Here is a 17,500-nt window from a genome sequence, read left to right as displayed (position 1 = left end):
ATATCTCTATATACATGTCTAGTCAGTTGTTATATGCTAGAATTACTGATTTAATGATCAAATGTGATTCTTTTTTTTTTTTTTTTTTTTTGGTACCAGGAATTAAACCCAGAAGTGTTTAACCACTGAGCAACTTATCTACCAGCCTCTCACTGAGTTGCTTAGTGCCTTGCTCTTTGCTGTGGCTGGCTTTGAATTTGCGATTCTCCTGCCTCAGCCTCAAGAGCCTCTGGGATTACAGGCATGTGGCACTATGCCTGGCTGATCAATGTTTTTGAGTTCCTAATTTTCAGGAAAATATACTAAACTCTGACATGTCTATACCCTTGCTCTGAACCAAAGAGTTTTCAAAGTAGCTTTGCAGATATGATTGCCAATTTACAAAGTAATTCAACAAATTGGTGTTATTATCTCTCATTTATTCTTGAGCAAGTTTAAGCTGAAAATGTTGAGGTAATTCTCTAGTCTGATAGCTTGTAAAAGAATAGTTTTAAACCTAGGGGTACAGGGTACTGTACTTAAGAATCCTCCTAAATTAATCTACTCCACAGCTTTAAATTAAAAAGGCTGTGTCTCCCTTTAAAAAAAAATGTGTATGAAGATGTCTTATAGAGAAAGTGAAACATCTTTTGTAAGAAGTGAATAGGATACAATGATAATTTCTTTTAGAGCAGAAAACTGTTTTCTATCAAATGTTTAGAAATTTACTCCATCATGAGTCGATCTAAAATATCTTGAAATGTTTGAGCAAACATCCTTTAAGTGAAGGATGTTATTTTTATTTTTCTCCAAAAATATGAACTATGGGGAAGTGACAATAATGTTGGTTCAGCAATTAATAAAATAAAATGCTAGATTATAGCTCCAGTTGTACTACTTTATCATACACTTTCGGATATGGAACTCAACCTTTGACTTTGTTACCCACAAAATGAAACAAATAATTTCTGCCATACAAGATTGTGAAAAAAAAACTAAATAAGATAATACATGTAAAGATGCCTTATAATGTAGACAACCATCATTTTTGTCACAATGGCTTATATAATAAAGGATTCTAAAATTTTTTCAATCTAAATTTGGGAAATCTATATTAAAGATACATTTTACAAATAATAGTTATTATCTCAGAGTACACGTATACTAGGCTTATCTCCTCCTTGATTCTTTTTCTCAAAATAGGAGTAGATTTCATTTTTATTATTGGAAAAATCATTTTATACATATAAGAATTTGAATTATATTGTTTTCCTTTTGACCTATAGATCAATTGACCTGTGAATGAGTATATTCATCACATTAACCATTGTTTTATTTGAAAAAAAAAATCTACCTAAATATACATGGAAGGTTTCTTTTCATCTTAAAAGATCTTCAGTAGAATGATTTCCCTAGTGAATATCACCATGTCTAAGAAGTTTGTCCAGCTGCTGATTTTAAATCTTACTTTGACTGAAATTGTTCTAAGTGGGAACGTGCTAATTTGGCCTACAGATTGTAGCCATTGGTTAAATATTAAGATTATAATAGAAGAGTTGATTCAAAGAAATCACAGTGTCACCGTACTGGCTTCATCAGAAACTCTGCTCATCAACTCCAGTCCTAATTTTCCTGTGAAGTTTGAAGAGATACCTGTTTCTTATAAGACAAGAAATCTAGACTCCATAATTGAACATATGATAATGCTGTGGATAAACCACAGACCAACTCCTTTCACAATGTGGACTTTCTACAAAGAACTAGGAAAACTCCTAGATACTTTTTTCCAAATTAATATACAAATCTGTGATGGTGTATTAAACAACCCTTCATTAATGGCAAGACTTCAGAACGGTGGTTTTGATGTGTTGGTAGCAGACCCAGTTACAATCTGTGGTGACCTTGTTGCTCTCAAATTAGGAATCCCATTTATGTACACATTAAGGTTTTCTCCAGCCTCAACAGTGGAGAGAAACTGTGGGAAAATCCCTGCACCAGTGTCCTATGTTCCTGCAGCCTTGTCAGAGCTCACTGACCAGATGACCTTTGGTGAAAGGGTTAGAAATACATTATCTTATTATCTACAAGACTATATATTTCAATCCTACTGGGGAGAATGGAATTCATACTACAGCAAAGTACTAGGTAAGTCTCTAAAATTATCTCTCATTAATGACTCCAGATATCTTTCATTTTTATTGTCCACACAGCAAAAGTTTTCCATCCTTGGATGCATAAGCAGAAGTAATTGGACTTATTATATCTCTATAAAATTCCCTATTGTCTTTGGATAAATTCCAAAAATAAAATGAGATGGTGGTATTAAGTTGTATGCTATTCTCTCTCTCTCTCTCTCTCTCTCTCTCTCTCTCTCTCTCTCTCTCTCTCTCTCTCTCTCTCTCTCTCTCCCCCAACCCTTGGATACTGGGGATTAAACCCAGGGCACTTCACTGAGCTACATCCTTACCCCTTCAAATTTTTACTTTTTTATTTTTAGACAGGTTCTTCCTAAATTGCCAGGACTGGCCTTGACCTTGTAGTCCTCCTGCTTTGGCCCCTGAATAGCTAGGATTGCAGGCATGTGCCACTGTACCTAACTGCTGATATCTCTTAATGGAAATAATGTTGTGTGTTTTAAGATAACAGTTTCACAGTGTATTAATAAAACTTCAAATATATAAGTATATTTACTAGCAAAAAATATGACATTGCCCCCAAAGTGGTCTGAAAAATATTTTGAGGTAATAAATAATTTACTTTCTCTTCTTTAGTCTTCAGTCTTTACTTTGTAGAAAAAAAACTCAAAAAAACTTAAAATTAGATATTAAAGAACCTGACTTAATACTCTACTCTGCCTCTCAGTATCCATCATTAGGGTTATTGGTTTATGTGGGCTAGTGAGCTCTCAAAATAATCTTTCTGTATCCTATAGCAAGCCTCAGGTTTCCTTACTTCATAGATTTCTTATAAGAATCAAATAAAATAATGTCAATTGTTGAAATAGTTATGGTGTTTTTTTTATATCACTTTTCTTTCTCTCATGAGCTTTCCTTCCTTAATTTTTTAAAAATTTATTTTATTCTAAATGATTTTTACTCCATATCTGTCAGTATTACCCAGGGACATTACTTAGTAGCAGAGATTAACAGTTTAAGCTACCAGTTGTACTTTCTTACTAATATAATGTACACAACCATATCCTTTTCTGCTCCTTTTGCTCTCACTCCCTACCTTCCTCCATTCCTTTCTCCTTTTCTTCCCTCTTTCTTTTGTGGAATTTTTTTTTTGAAAAAAATATTTATTTAACCACAATATATTATCTGTCAGTTTTCTAGGTATTAGAAACACAACAATGAGCAAAGTAGATAAAATCTCTACCTCTATAGAGCTTACATTGTAAGGAGGGGAGACAGTATAAAATAAATACATAAAATGTAAAGGATGTCAGATATGTATACATGCTATATAGTAAAAAAAAAAGTAAAACAGAGTTCTGGAATATTCTTCAATCATCATCACTTAAAATTTTTAAGTTTTCCATAGAATTTGTCTAGAGAGAAGATATTGCACATATCACACATATAAAATAAAATGTGTGTAAAGTAATTAAAATTTGCTTATGATTTTGGAGGGATAGCAATTAGAATTTTGTAAGTAAAATCATATATTTTATGTTCTTCAACTATATTTTGGGAGACTTTTAAATTTTATATACCACAAAAACACATTTTGATTTAAATTAAGATGTTATTCTCCTGATTATTTCTCAAGATATCTGGAATGTGTTCTGTAATACTTATCACTGCCCATGCGTATGTCACATAATGACTATTGGGGTACTAAAGAAGATAACAAAACACTTTCTTTATAAGAAGATTACAAAATCAAGATGGTGAAGGGTCTTGGAAAGCCCCTGAGGTTCTGGGTTCTGGCTACTCTTGCTTACTGTCTAATGAGCAAGTTACTTAACTTCTAATTTAAGTGCTTTCTCGTTATCAAAATGGGGATAATAATTTTACTGTATTATTTAAGAAGTTAAATATGATATGTGTGGAATACTGTGTCAATTATAATGAATTATGCTTATATTGAATACTTTTTTTTTTTTTTTTACCAAACTACTCAGGGACTTTTAAATAACAAAATGTTAATTACACTACCATGGGGCTCTATACATAGGAAATTGTCAGTAAATACCTTCAAAACCTAAATGGCCTCTAGTTTGCAATAAATATTTTTTTTCTCAAAGGAAGCGTAGACAAATAATATAATCTGTGAAAAAGCCTTTGTAAAAGAAAAACTTCCCAGCTTCTCATGTTTACAAGGATAATAATCTAATTTCAGAAATCCTACCTTTTAAGAAATTAAATATCTTATTTACGTAAATCTCTTATGCTTCTCATCTTACAAAAATATTTGAATAACAATAACTGTCTTAAATACTTTATTTTAGTATACTGCCAAGAAGAACTAGTAAAATCTACTTTGTCTTATTTCGCAATTTCATTGTTGAAGTATTAGCAACATCCTGTAAGTAGACACTGATACTGAAAGAGTGAAGATACCTTATATTTTATATTATTGTGTTTGAACACAGGGGATTTAACTTGTCAAGTTTCTGTGGAGTTTTCCTTTCAATGGTTGTTTTTCAGTTTTGTGTGTGAAAAATAGACAAGGAAAATGATATGTTTAACCATGCTAAATAATAATTGCAAATGTCTTAAAGATGAGAGATAAGTAGCAAGAACAGAACTAACCACACTGATCCAGAAGCCTCTTTTCTGTATTAGGAGATCATAAATCTTATGGATGAAGTGATAAAATTAATCTCTGTTTTCAAATATTCTTCAAACAGCTAATGAAGAAGGAATATTAGGGAATGTGAAAATCATTGCTACCCATATCGAGAAGTAAATCTGTTACCCAAGTCCTAGGGGAGAGGCCCAATTGTGGGGATGCCAACAAATCAGGTCCAGCCACTTTTGTCAAAAACCAAGTGAAAAAAGTAATGGTGAAAAACAGGAAAGGAGTTGTAATCAGTGTAGCTTCACCAGGAAGATGAGGGTACACATGTTCTTAGCCCTGTCTTCCAAGGCACTGACAAGAGCTTCCGAGGTAATTATTATTTAGACAAGGTGAGCCAGAAATATGTATAATTAAGCAGCAGTCTTGGCTAAACTGGTAAGGTTGACCATTATCTCAGGATTGGTCAACTGGGGCCTTGTCAATAATAGGAAAGTTACTGTTACTTGGGGGTGGTTTCACCTCATCGTAATATGTATTTGATCTGAACTGTTGCTCCTGGGATCCAAGGTGATGCTGAGCAAAGAAGACAGGCAAAATTGAGTCAGATAGATCAAGCTTGTTATCCTGCTTTTAATGACCTAGTAGACCTTTGCAGACCCAGGGAAGAATCTAAGTTTTTCTTACAAATCTATTAATAAATCTGCCTCAGTCCAAGTGTCTGGTGTGAAACCTTCAAATTGCACTGTCTGATCTCTTTAGAGATCAACTTCTGAGAGGTCTTTGTACAGTACATAGATAGATTTCACTTGGATAGTATTTTTTTTTTTAAGAGAGAGAGAGAGAGAGAGAGAGAGAGAGAGAGAGAGAGAGAGAGAATTTTAATATTTATTTTTTAGTTTTCGGCGGACACAACATTTGTTTGTATGTGGGGCCACACGCATGCCAGGCGAGTGCGCTACCACTTGAGCCACATCCCCAGCCCACTTGGATAGTATTTGAGGATGAGTTTTGCTAAGCTATAGAAAGGCTGAGTCCTGGATACCAAAGTGAAAGTGGTTAAAAAGATAAGGCAACTGGAAGTTCCCACTTTGCCAGTTCTTCCTGGCAGTATACTAAGATAAAATATTTAAAATATTTTTAGTTTGTGATCCGCCAAGAATATCTGATCAATTTTTTTACTCAGTTATTTTTGCAGGTACTGCTCTTACATATTAGGCCTTTTTTTCCAGTTTCCTTTTTTTCTTATTTTTTATTGATACATATCAATAAAATTACCAAAATTATCTTTTTAAAAATAATTACCTTTATAAAATTACCTTTACCTTGACAAAAGGACTAAATTTTTAGTACTGTAATATACTGTTTGACATTCAGTAAAAGGGGCTTCTTTCTACTAGATGTCTTAACAAAAGAGAAAGTAAACATCATAATACAAAGCAAAATCTAGTGTATATTCTTTATTTCTATAGTATAAACATTTCTCATTTCTCATTGTTTTTCAAATGTATTCTCTATGAAAAAAAAAGGCAAACATATCCTTGCAACAAAACTATCATAGCTTATAATGTAACCACTGTTCTATGAAAAAAGGCTGAAATTGTACAGAGACTGTCTTAAACCTATCAAAATAGCTACATGCACGTAAAGAGAATTAAGGATATTTCTGTTTCCTGTATTATTTGTAGATAACCTTCCAACATAAAAATTTTGAAAAATGACTTTATCTCAGAGTTGAAAATTAATAGTAACACCATTAGTGCTATAAATTTGGTCCTTAATTGCTGTGGTTTGGATAGGACTTGAGTATGTCCTCCAAAATTTCATGTGCTGGAAACATAGTTCCAGTGTGGCAGTGTTGAGTTGATAGATTACTTAAGAAATGGGGACTAGTGAAAGGTTCTTCCACTAGTGGAAGGTTCTTGAGTGACTGGGACATTGCATTATGTAATATAGTTCTGGAGGAACCAGGTTAGTTTCTGTGAGAGCAAGTCAATATAATAAGAACAAATCTAGTCCCTGTGCCCCTCTTGCTCTCTGCCTTGCCCTGTGATTGATCTTTCCTTCTTTCATGTGACTCTTCCATGATTCCATCCACCATTTGGTGATGTAGCCAAAAGGCCATCATCAGAATCTGTGGGCATTAGACTTGATCTTGGGCTTTAGTCTCCCAAACTGTAAGCTAAGTAAATACATTTTCTTTAAATATTACTTGGCCTCAGGTATTTTGTAATAGCAGTAGAAAATAGAATAAGACATAACTTTTTTGAAGACTAGTTTTTACTTTTGTTATGATATCAAATCATCTTTTATATTTTATTACTAAAGTAGCTATCTTGTCCTTTAAGTCACATTGACTTAACATCTTTAAATTTATTGCATGCTGTTTTTACATTTTCAGAGACTAGAATTTTGTTTATTCTGTTTGCATCTTGAAAATTAACCATTAGACATATTTATCACCTTTTCTGTCTTTTAGAAAATGAGCTCAAAAATGGAAGCTAAATTAGAAAATAGTTCTACAAATGAAAAGAATGATTATATTCATTATATATACTTAGGAATTTATAACCACTGAATCTTTTCTTTATAATAATATTGTTGAATTTTAGTTTATGTGAAAAATATAGCAACTACATTTTGAAAGTGATAAAGATACAGAAAATTCTTTTTTAAAAAAACCGTATTGCATAACGTGTATTCTAGGTAAGATGGCCTAATTAATCTGAACATGAACAGGAATGCTTATTTTTGTTCTCTTCGTCATTCATTAAGTTAAATGTTGGCACTATTTAACTTTACCAACAATTACCTATGGGGGAATTGTCTATTTTGATATTTAATTCACTGAATTCACTGAGTCACTTGCTTACAATATGATTGTAATTCTATTTTATGTTACAGTAGTGCAACTTTAGTGAATGTAATATAAGTAGCCTTTTAAAAAATATTGTTCTACTTTTATTGTTCTGGAAACCTTGTGTTTGTGATTAAATCTATCTTCTGGATGGTGAGAAGCACATAGGTCTATGATATGAAGCCACAAAGGTAGGAGCTAGCCACCAGTAAAACTTGCCAGGGATGACCCCTAGGACAATCTCACTCACAGAGATGAGCAAGGCCAGCTTAGAAGTGCTCCATCTTGCCTAAATCAGAATCATGAGCTAAACAGAAAGTTGTTTTAAGACAGTAAGAATTTGGCTAGTTTGTGATGCAAGAACACTCCTTGATGACTTCTAGTCCTGATTGTTCCATATAGCAATCCTAGAACTCTGCTTTGTTTTCATCTTTATATAATCACTGTATTTTCTACATTTCTGTATCTAATGGTGTCCTATAAATATGTAACAATTGGTTCTCTGTGCTAAAAGAAAAAAAAAGGCAGCATTTTCCAAATAGCAGTATAAATCCTTCCATGACTAATTACAAGCTGCTGAGATATTTTGATTTACATATTTCAGTTTAATGGTACAACATTATATTTTTCTTCTCTATTGGTTTTTGTGGATCTTATAATCACATAGATTTTCAAAATAGCATTTTTAATTCTGTTATGTTTTGGAATCTGGTCTCTATTTTTCAGTATCAATGCCAGGATACATATGGATCATTGTTACTACTTTTCACAATATGTTAACAAAATAGTATCATTAATTCCATTTTTGTGGATGATAAAATAAAAGTTGAGAGAAATGATGTAACTCTCTCATTAACAAACATTTGTCAAAATGACAAACCATTTTGCAGAGTATGTGAATGGAAGTATATTTACATCCAAAGTCCACATAACTGATCTCACTACAATCGCCAAGTGGCTCAGTGGTTTTATGATTAACTCAAGCCTGAGCTATCTGCTTTTTAAAAATAAATCAATAAAAAGTAAAAATTAATTTGAAATTGAGACGGGTAAAACTGATTTTCCTTTTCAGAATAAAAAAGAATGTTATATTTTTGCAAAATGGAATACTAGAAAAAATTATCAACAATTTTAAGAGAAAAAAATAACTACAGTGGCAACTGTTGATAAATGCTCATTAAAACATTTAAAGTCACATTTAAATCTAAGAACTAAGTTTAAGTAAAATAACTTCAATGCTGTTTTTTGAAATTTTTATTTTACTCATATATTTAAGATCAAGGGAATAGTATTTTACACAGAAAATTCCTTTGTGATTATGAAATAAGTTCTGTCTTACTGAACTATCCACAGTGTTGTATTTATCATTCTTACATTGTTCTGATTCTAAAATAAATATAATATACTTAAGATAATATTATATATTATGTGTTATATACTGTATATGTTACATATGGATGTTCTACTTTTTAATTTTATTTTTTAATTTAAATTTCTTTTTTGCCAATGTATAAAATATAAAAATTGTTCATATTTGTGAGGTGTGCTGGGGTGACTTGATAAATGTATACATTGTGCAATGTTTAAATCAAGTTAAATATATCAAACTCCTCAACATTTATCATTTCTTAGCAGGATGAGGGACACATGCCTGTAACCCCAACAACTTGGGAGCCTGAAGCAGGATCACAATTTTGATTCTAGCTTCAGCAACTTAGTGAGACCCTGTCTCAAAATAAAAAGTAAAAAGGGCTCTGAATGCAGCTCAGTGGTATAGAGGCCCTGGGTCTGGTCCCCAGTACCCCCCGCCCCCCTAAGCTCTGCACACACAAATACTATCATTTATGGTGAAACTATTAAACTCCTTTCTTCCAACTCTTTGAAATATACAGTACATTTTCATTATCTATAGTTATCGTGCTGTGCAAGGATACCACAACAGAATTCTTATTAAAATATTATGTATGTATGTTATGCACATAAGTGTGCATACACACACATACACACATATACATATATACACACAAATTATTTATGTTTGGTATTTATATGTGTATATCCAATATCATATGTAATGACATGTTCTTTGAAAAACATCACATATAGTGCATTTATATACATAATTGCTTAGAATTTTAAAATATGTGATTTATCTCACAGAACAACATATCGTTGTTTTAGATATTTGCAGATAGTTTTCTATTCTGAATTATCTGTTATTACTTTATTGCTTCATAGTTTCCAGATTTTAAATAATGCCATATTCTTTGGTTATAATCATTTACTCGATTTTATGAACTATTGCAAAACTGGTTATTCATTGTGTTTAAAGTATATTTGGTTTAAAGTATATTACCAATACTGGCCAAACACTACAAGAAGATTGAACTCAGGGGCACTCGACCACGTAGCCACATTCCAGTCCTATTTTGTATTTATTTAGAGACAGAGTCTCACTGAGTTGTTTAGCATTGCCCTTTTGCTGAGGCTAGCTTTGAACTCTTGATCCTCCTGCCTCAGCCTCCTGAGTCACTGGAGTTCAGGTGTGCGCCACTGTGCCCCACCCTCTTATATTAATTTTAATGTCAGCATACACATCTGGTCACTTATGATCCAACACTAAATGGGAATTTTATTTTGATTTACATACAATGTATACTTTCCATAAACCTGTTTTCCATTATTCAAATCCACTTATTACTACTACATTAAATTTTGCATTCATAATTTTTAAAAAATATATAATGTTATCAGAACAGTGTTATAAAGATTCATGTATTTGTTTAGATGTGTTGCTAGTTCATGGAGTTTCACTAGTATATGATGTGCACACTCTGTCAAGTGCCACATGACTCATTTATTTCTTCTTTTAATGGCATCTGAATTCTTTCCAAGTTTTACATTAATAGCTTGTTTCCCTGTACTATAATTATTTTCTATGTAATTAATTACCAATCTGTAATGGTTATTCTTTAGTTGAATGGTTAAGTTAGAGACAATATGGATGTTTAGCTTTAAAAAACAATGCTGAGCCAGGCACAGTGGCACACACCTGTAATCCTAGCTACTCAGAAAGCTGAAGCAGGAGTGTTATACCTGTCTCTTGCTTTTGCTGACCCTAAGATATTAAGAATTATTTCATAGTAAATAGTACTTACTCATTTAATTTGCAATTTTATCTGTGATAAATCTTTGAAGCTAGGATCTAAGTTGTTGCTTCCTCTGCTGCTTCTTCTTATTCCTCTTCCTCTTTTTTTTTTCATTGAACCCAGGAGTGTGTCACATCCGAGTTATTTTATTTTATTTTTTTCAGACAAGGTTTCATTAAATTGCTGAGGTTGGTTTTGAACTTAAGATCCTCCTGCCTCAACCTCCTGGGGTTACAGATGTGCATCACCATGCTTAGCCACATCATTCTCTCTCTCTCTCTCTCTCTCTCTCTCTCTCTCTCTCTCTCTCTCTCTCTCTTCTTTTTAGTTACACATGACAGCAGAATATAATTTGACTTATTCATACAATCATGGAGTACATCTTATTCTAATTAGGATCCCAGTCTTGTCATTGTACATGATGTAGAGATTCACTATGGTGTATTCATATATGTACCTAGGAAAGTTATATCAGAATCAATTCTTTTCTTGCTTGTATTTTAATTGAATGAAAATCCATCTCAGGGTGGCTTGTGTTAACAAACCACAGGGAGGATATTGTTGTTCCACACAATGCCAACTCAAAATAGGTAATTTTCCTTGCTATAAACCTGTGTGTACTGGTATTCACCTGTAAAAGTGAGGGTGTATCTTGGGAGTACAGCATTAGTGACAGTATGTGTAGAGTAGGGAGCTTGCACAAGCCTTTAGGGTTTCACACCCCTGAAGCACCCTGTGTACCCTTTGCAAGAATAGCTGAAGTTTTGGTAAAAGCTTGTGCTTCAGAATTCCTGTTTTTACTCGTTTTTGAGAGTCTGCTGATTTTAATTTTGTCAAATCAAAAATAAATTTTATAAGATCAATTCTATATTTTATCCAATCTTTTAAATGTTTCAGTTTGCTATAAGAGAAAATATTTGCATTCCTTTAAATTTCTTTTAGATTAACCAGAGCTAGATCTTAAGTTTTCTCAGATAATAAAATAATTTAGAGATATTTCTCAAATAATATATACAATTGAATGTAATATTTGTATGTTATATATTATTTCTTCTTTGACTTTGCTTAAAATATTTTATAGCACAACATGAACTTTGTCATAGTGTGTAGATAAATTTATTTTTCCCCCCTCCTAATTGTATCTCTATTATCTTTTACAAAAAGGACTCTTACCTTCTCAGATTATAATGTTACCTGTATTTTCTTAGAGTACTTTTATGACCCATGTCTTTGGCGATATTTCTGAGTTTTTTTTTCCTGGAATGTGTTTTATCAGCTACCACCAGAAATGCTACAAATTCTAGTCATACAACGCAATAAAATTCCCTAATCTTTGGTGCTAGCTTTACTATTGTATCTTATAAATAAATCTATTCTGGGTCTTCACTTTAGCAAAATAACAAAACTTAAGATATTGAAATTTCAATAATTTGCCTCTTTCACCAAATATTATAACTGAATTTAACCCTTGATACAATTAGTATCATGCTTCATAGAATGCACTTACATCAGTATTTTTTCTTCAAAATTATACTTTCAACCCATTCTTAAGGACTTAACTAAAGCATTATTTCATCATTGCCTTCTTTCAGCTGAACAACTTCCTCCAAGGATTTTTCTCTCCTACCTTCTAAGATTCACCTCTCTTATGTTTGTAGAGTTAGTGTTGTTAAAAGGGACTCAATTGCTGAAATAAAATGTGAACTCATATTTAATTGGAACTATATTGTGCTGGTCTCTTTGTGTCCTGTCATTGTATAAAACTGACAATATCAAGTGCTAAACATTGTTAAATGTATGATATTATGAAAAAGGGAGAAATTGAAGTTACATTAAAATATGGATGGCTAACTGGATATAAAAACCTATATTTCTAATTTTCACCTCTCTCTTGAGATTCAAGTATTTATAAGTCAAATATATGTATATCCACTGACATGTCTAATCACTAACTCATACGTGGCAGGTCAAAAATTTTTGCCCTAGTCAAAAATTTTTTTTCCTACCTTTGTATTTCATGTCTTTTTGAGTCATTGTTCTCTGTTCCTCAACTATAAAAATGAGTCTTTCCTTTCCTTTTCACATAAATGTTGATCCCCTCTCACTTCTCATCAGTCCTAAGAACTCTCATTCTAAACTTTCCATCCAAAAACCAAGATTAAAGTTAAAAACTGAAACCAGAGAATAGCATTAAATCTCACCAAAGACTCTTAAAAATTCCTTTTCCACACTTTTTCTATGTCACCCTGCACTCCATACATACTAGACTAAAATGACCACAATTTCTGCATTATCATTCTTTATCTTGAATTCTTCCTTTCCTCTTGAGTAAGTATCTTCTGCCCATTTTGCTTCTAAGCACAGATGCTATGCCTGTTCCAGTTTCAGAAGGTTTTCTGATTCCTTTCACATAAAAGTGAGGCATCTTTCTCTGGAGTTCTAAAACAGTATAATAGTTTTTTGATAATTAGTATTTACCTCCTTTCATTATATAATATATCTTTTACATACTAGAATGTAACGAATTTTAAGGCAAGACCTGTATCTTTATATTTCCCCATATTATCACTTATCAGTTTCCATAAGATCACCATACTATTTACTGAACTTCCTTAAATGCATTCTTCTATTATACTTTGAATTATTAATCTGAAGTATCAAATTTTTGCCTATTTTAACATATTTAATACAGAATTATTAGAATGCTGGAATAAATTCTACACAAATGTTTAAAAGGTTCTTATCATTCAGCAAATGTCATATAGGTGCTGCACCCAGGCAATAGGATGGGCAAAGTTCTGTGCACATGTGTCCTTTCCTACTTTTAGAAGTTAATATTTGACTTGTTTCTTACCACAGTTTTTACTTAACCCAGTGAGCACTCCACCACTAAAGAACAGTGCAGAGGAGACATGGTCATGATGTTTGAGAAATGGGTTTCGACAATTCTTTTCTTGCAGTTCTGCTGGGCCGGCTGTGGATTCTGTGGGAAGGTCCTAGTGTGGCCCTGTGATATGAGCCATTGGCTCAACCAAAAGATCATTCTTGAGGAACTCCTGCAGAGAGGACATGAAGTGACAGTTTTGACTTCTTCACAGAATCTCTTGGTTGACTATGAAAACTCTTCTGGATTGAATTTCGAGGTGATCTTTGTGTCACAGGACAGAGAAAGTGCAGAGAAAAATCTAGAGGAGTTCTTATATTTGGCTGTGAACATCATGCCATCATTGTCACTCTGGCAATCAGCAAAATTATTTCAAAACTTCTTTCTTCAAGCAACTGAATATTTTGAAGAACTCTGTCGGAAAGCAGTTTACAATCAGTCCCTCATGGAGAAGCTCCGGGAAACCAAGTATGATGTCATGTTTATAGACCCTGTGATTCCCTGTGGGGAGTTGGTGGCTGAGTTGCTTGGGATCCCTTTTGTGCACACGATAAGGCTCTCCATAGGCAACACTGTGGAGAAATACTGTGGGCATCTTCCAGTTCCACCTTCCTATGTGCCTGCTGCCATGGGAGGACTAATAGACAGAATGACCTTTTTGGAAAGGGTGAAAAATATGATGTTTATATTCTTCTTTGACTTTGTGCTCCAGCAATATGACTTTAAATTTTGGAATCAATTTTACAGTGAAGCATTAGGTAAGAGACTCTGCTGCTCATGGTATACTCGTATCCAAAGACCTTTAAGGAAGCCAAAGAAAAGCCCAGAGAAATGTAAGAAATACATTTTTAAAATCACTGATTTCTACATAAAACTCTGTAAATTTGGTTTGTTAAACAAGTTAGGTAAGGAAGACAAGAAGACAAGAATATTTTTTCTTTTTCTTTTCTTTTTGCCAGGGGTTATTCCTTTTCCCCTCCTCCTCCTCCTCCTTCTCCTCCTCCTCCTCCTCCTCCTCCTCCTTCCTCTTCTTCTTCTTCTTCTTTTGTTTTTTCTCTTGGGACTGAACCTAGGGGTACCTTATTACTGAGGTATATACCCTTTCCTTTTTATTTCATTTTAATTTTTTTTTTCTGAGGGTCTTACTAAATTATGGAGGCTGTCCTTGAACTTGTGATCCCCCTGCCTCTGCAGGAATTAAAGGTGTGTGTGACCACCCTGGCTGGTTACTCCTTCTTTATAAGTGTTAGGCTGTTTTGTAAAATACCTTGAATTTTAATAGATTGTTAAAATAAAAAATTGTTAGTCCAAGGGAAGAAGACTTTTTTTTTTTTTTTGGTCAGATATAAGATAATAAATACTTCCAGGACATTGAACTTCTTTTTACTATGACATTTGACTTTTTATTGGTTAAGGAGGGGGAAAAAGAAAAAAAATTGCAGTGTCTGTTATAATAAGAAAATCTTTCATTATGCCAGTAATAAACTGAAATGTGAGCTATTTGGGGAGTGGAATCAAATTCATTATAAAATTGACTTTATCTGAATTTTGTTTCATAAATTTTTGAGAATAACTTCTTATTAGTCTCAAATTTATACCAGTCTCTTCTTGGACCAGCATACCTACCATTTCCATGTATCTCATAAAGTAGGTAGAAAACGTCAGTGTATGTATCTCATAAATTAGGTAGAAAACTTCAGTGTGTCCTGTGAACTGCTTCACAGAGTTGGTCATAATGAAAAGTTTCCTAGGATACTTTACACTTCAGAGAGTATAATACAGAGAGTTGAAAGCTTAAATACAAAACTCTAAAAAAGTTTATTTCTTGAAAGTTTAAAAATGTAGTGAACCTTTTATTTAGATGGTAATATTCATTCTACTTACATTTAGTTGCTTACCTTTTTCTAATGAATGATGTTACTTTGTTATTTTCGTCTGAATCCATCAATTGAAGCCTTGCCCTTCAACTCTTTTTTGAGAATCATGAAGAAATACCAACTTCCAAACAAATGATGACAAGAATGTTAAAAACACTAGCTAATTTAACTCCCCAGTTGTGTTAATTTGCTAGGGCTTCTATAACTAAGTACCAGAGACCGGTGACTTAAAAAAAATGTATTTTTTTCCAGTTCTGGAGGCTGGGAGTCTGACATCAAGGGCTGCCAGGGTGGCATGTTCTTGGGGCTTCTCCCCTCTTGCAGATAACCTATCTTCTTATGTCTGCACAAGGCATTTTCTGTTGCATCTGTGTGTCCTGGTGTGTCTTCCTCTTTCAAAAGGATACTGGTCATATTGGATTAGGACCATACCCTTTAATTCACTTAACCTTATTCACCTCTAAAGACCACTTGTACAAATAGAGTCAGGTTTCAACAAGGGAATTTGGGGAAACACAACTGAGTCCATCACATCATTTTCTTTTTCATATATACATCCCATTGATGCTTTTTTTTTTATACAGAATGGTATGTTTCATTGTGGCATATTTGTATATACATAAGAATGTAATTTAATCAATTTTACTCACCAATACCTCCCCCACCCTCTCCTATTCTTTCTCCTGGATCCCCTTTCTCTATGCATGGTCTGTCTTCTACATGCATGGTAGTCCCTCTTCCTTCTTTCCCATTTTCTTTTCACTCCAGCTTCCACATATGACAGAAAACAATACTTTTCTCTCTGAATCTGACTTATTTCACTCAGAATTATGGTTGGTAGTTCCACCGGTTTTCCAGCAAATAACATAGTAAATGTTCATCTGATGATGGACACCTAAGCTGATCCCATAATTTGACTATTGTGAATTATGCTGCAATAAATATGAGAATTCATGTATCACTGTAGTATGCTGATTCTAATTCTTCCGGATAATTAAGGAGTATTATAGCTGGATCATATGACGTTTTTATTTTAAACTTTTTGAGGAACATTCACACTGATTTCTGTGGTAGCTATCCCAATTTATATCCTCACAAAGAGTGCATAAGAATTTATTTTCCCGGCATCCTCATCAGCATTCATTGTTATTTGTATTATTGATGACTGCCATTCTGATGAAATCTCAGTGTAGTTTTGATTTGCATTTCCCTGATGGCCAAAGATGTTGAATAGTTTTTCATGTAATTGTTGCCCACCAATTTATTGATTGAGTTTTTGTTTGTTTGTTTGGTTTTTGTTTTAATTCTTTGCATATTCTGGTTACTAATCGTCTGTTGAAGAAGTAGCTGGTAAAGATGTTCTACCATTCTGTCAGTTTTCTCTTCACTCTGTTCATTGTTTCTCTTATTGTGCAGAGGCTTTTTAATTTGATGCCATCCCATTTATTGACCCTTGCTCTTATTTCCTAAGCCATAGAGAAATCTGTAGGTTGAAATGTTTTTCCCAAACAGTTTTAAAGCTTTTGCTCTTATATTTAGATCTTTAATACATTGTGAGTTCTCCTTTGTACATGGTGAGAGAGAGGGATCTAGTATCATTCTTCTATATGTGGATATTCAGTTCTCCCAGCCCAATTGTTAAATAGGCTTTTTTTTCTCCAATATGTATTTTTGCCAGTTTTGTCAAGGATCACATGACTGTATCTGTATGAGTTTTTCTTTGTGTCTTCTATTCTGTTCTGTTGGTCTATGCTGTTTGTCTGTTTTTATGCCAGTACCATGCTATTTTGGGTACCATGACTCTGTAGTGTATTTTCAAATAGGGTCTTGTGATGCCTCATGTATTGCTCTTTTTGCCTAAGATTGCTTGGGATATTCTGGGTCTTTTGTTCTTTCACATAAATTTAGGATGATTGTTTCTAGTTCTGTGAAGAATATCCTTGGTATTTAGATGAAAACTTCATTGAATCTGCTAATTGCTTTTAGCAATATGGCCATTTCAATGCTATTA

The 17,500-nt window shown here is 33.2% G+C and overlaps 1 protein-coding gene across 1 annotated transcript in view; it reads left to right on the top strand.

Annotated features, from left to right (window-relative positions):
• The window catches only part of LOC114104660 (UDP-glucuronosyltransferase 2A2), a 45,977-nt gene that overhangs the window by 13,206 nt on the left and 15,271 nt on the right, over positions 1–17,500 (top strand). Inside the window, 1 exon segment of the mRNA XM_071614801.1 lies at positions 1,495–2,124. Coding sequence (XP_071470902.1) covers positions 1,495–2,124 — 630 coding nt within the window.

This window comes from Marmota flaviventris, chromosome 7, assembly GCF_047511675.1.
Source record: "Marmota flaviventris isolate mMarFla1 chromosome 7, mMarFla1.hap1, whole genome shotgun sequence".
NCBI lineage: Eukaryota > Metazoa > Chordata > Mammalia > Rodentia > Sciuridae > Marmota > Marmota flaviventris.
This window is presented reverse-complemented; position numbering and strand designations above follow the sequence as displayed.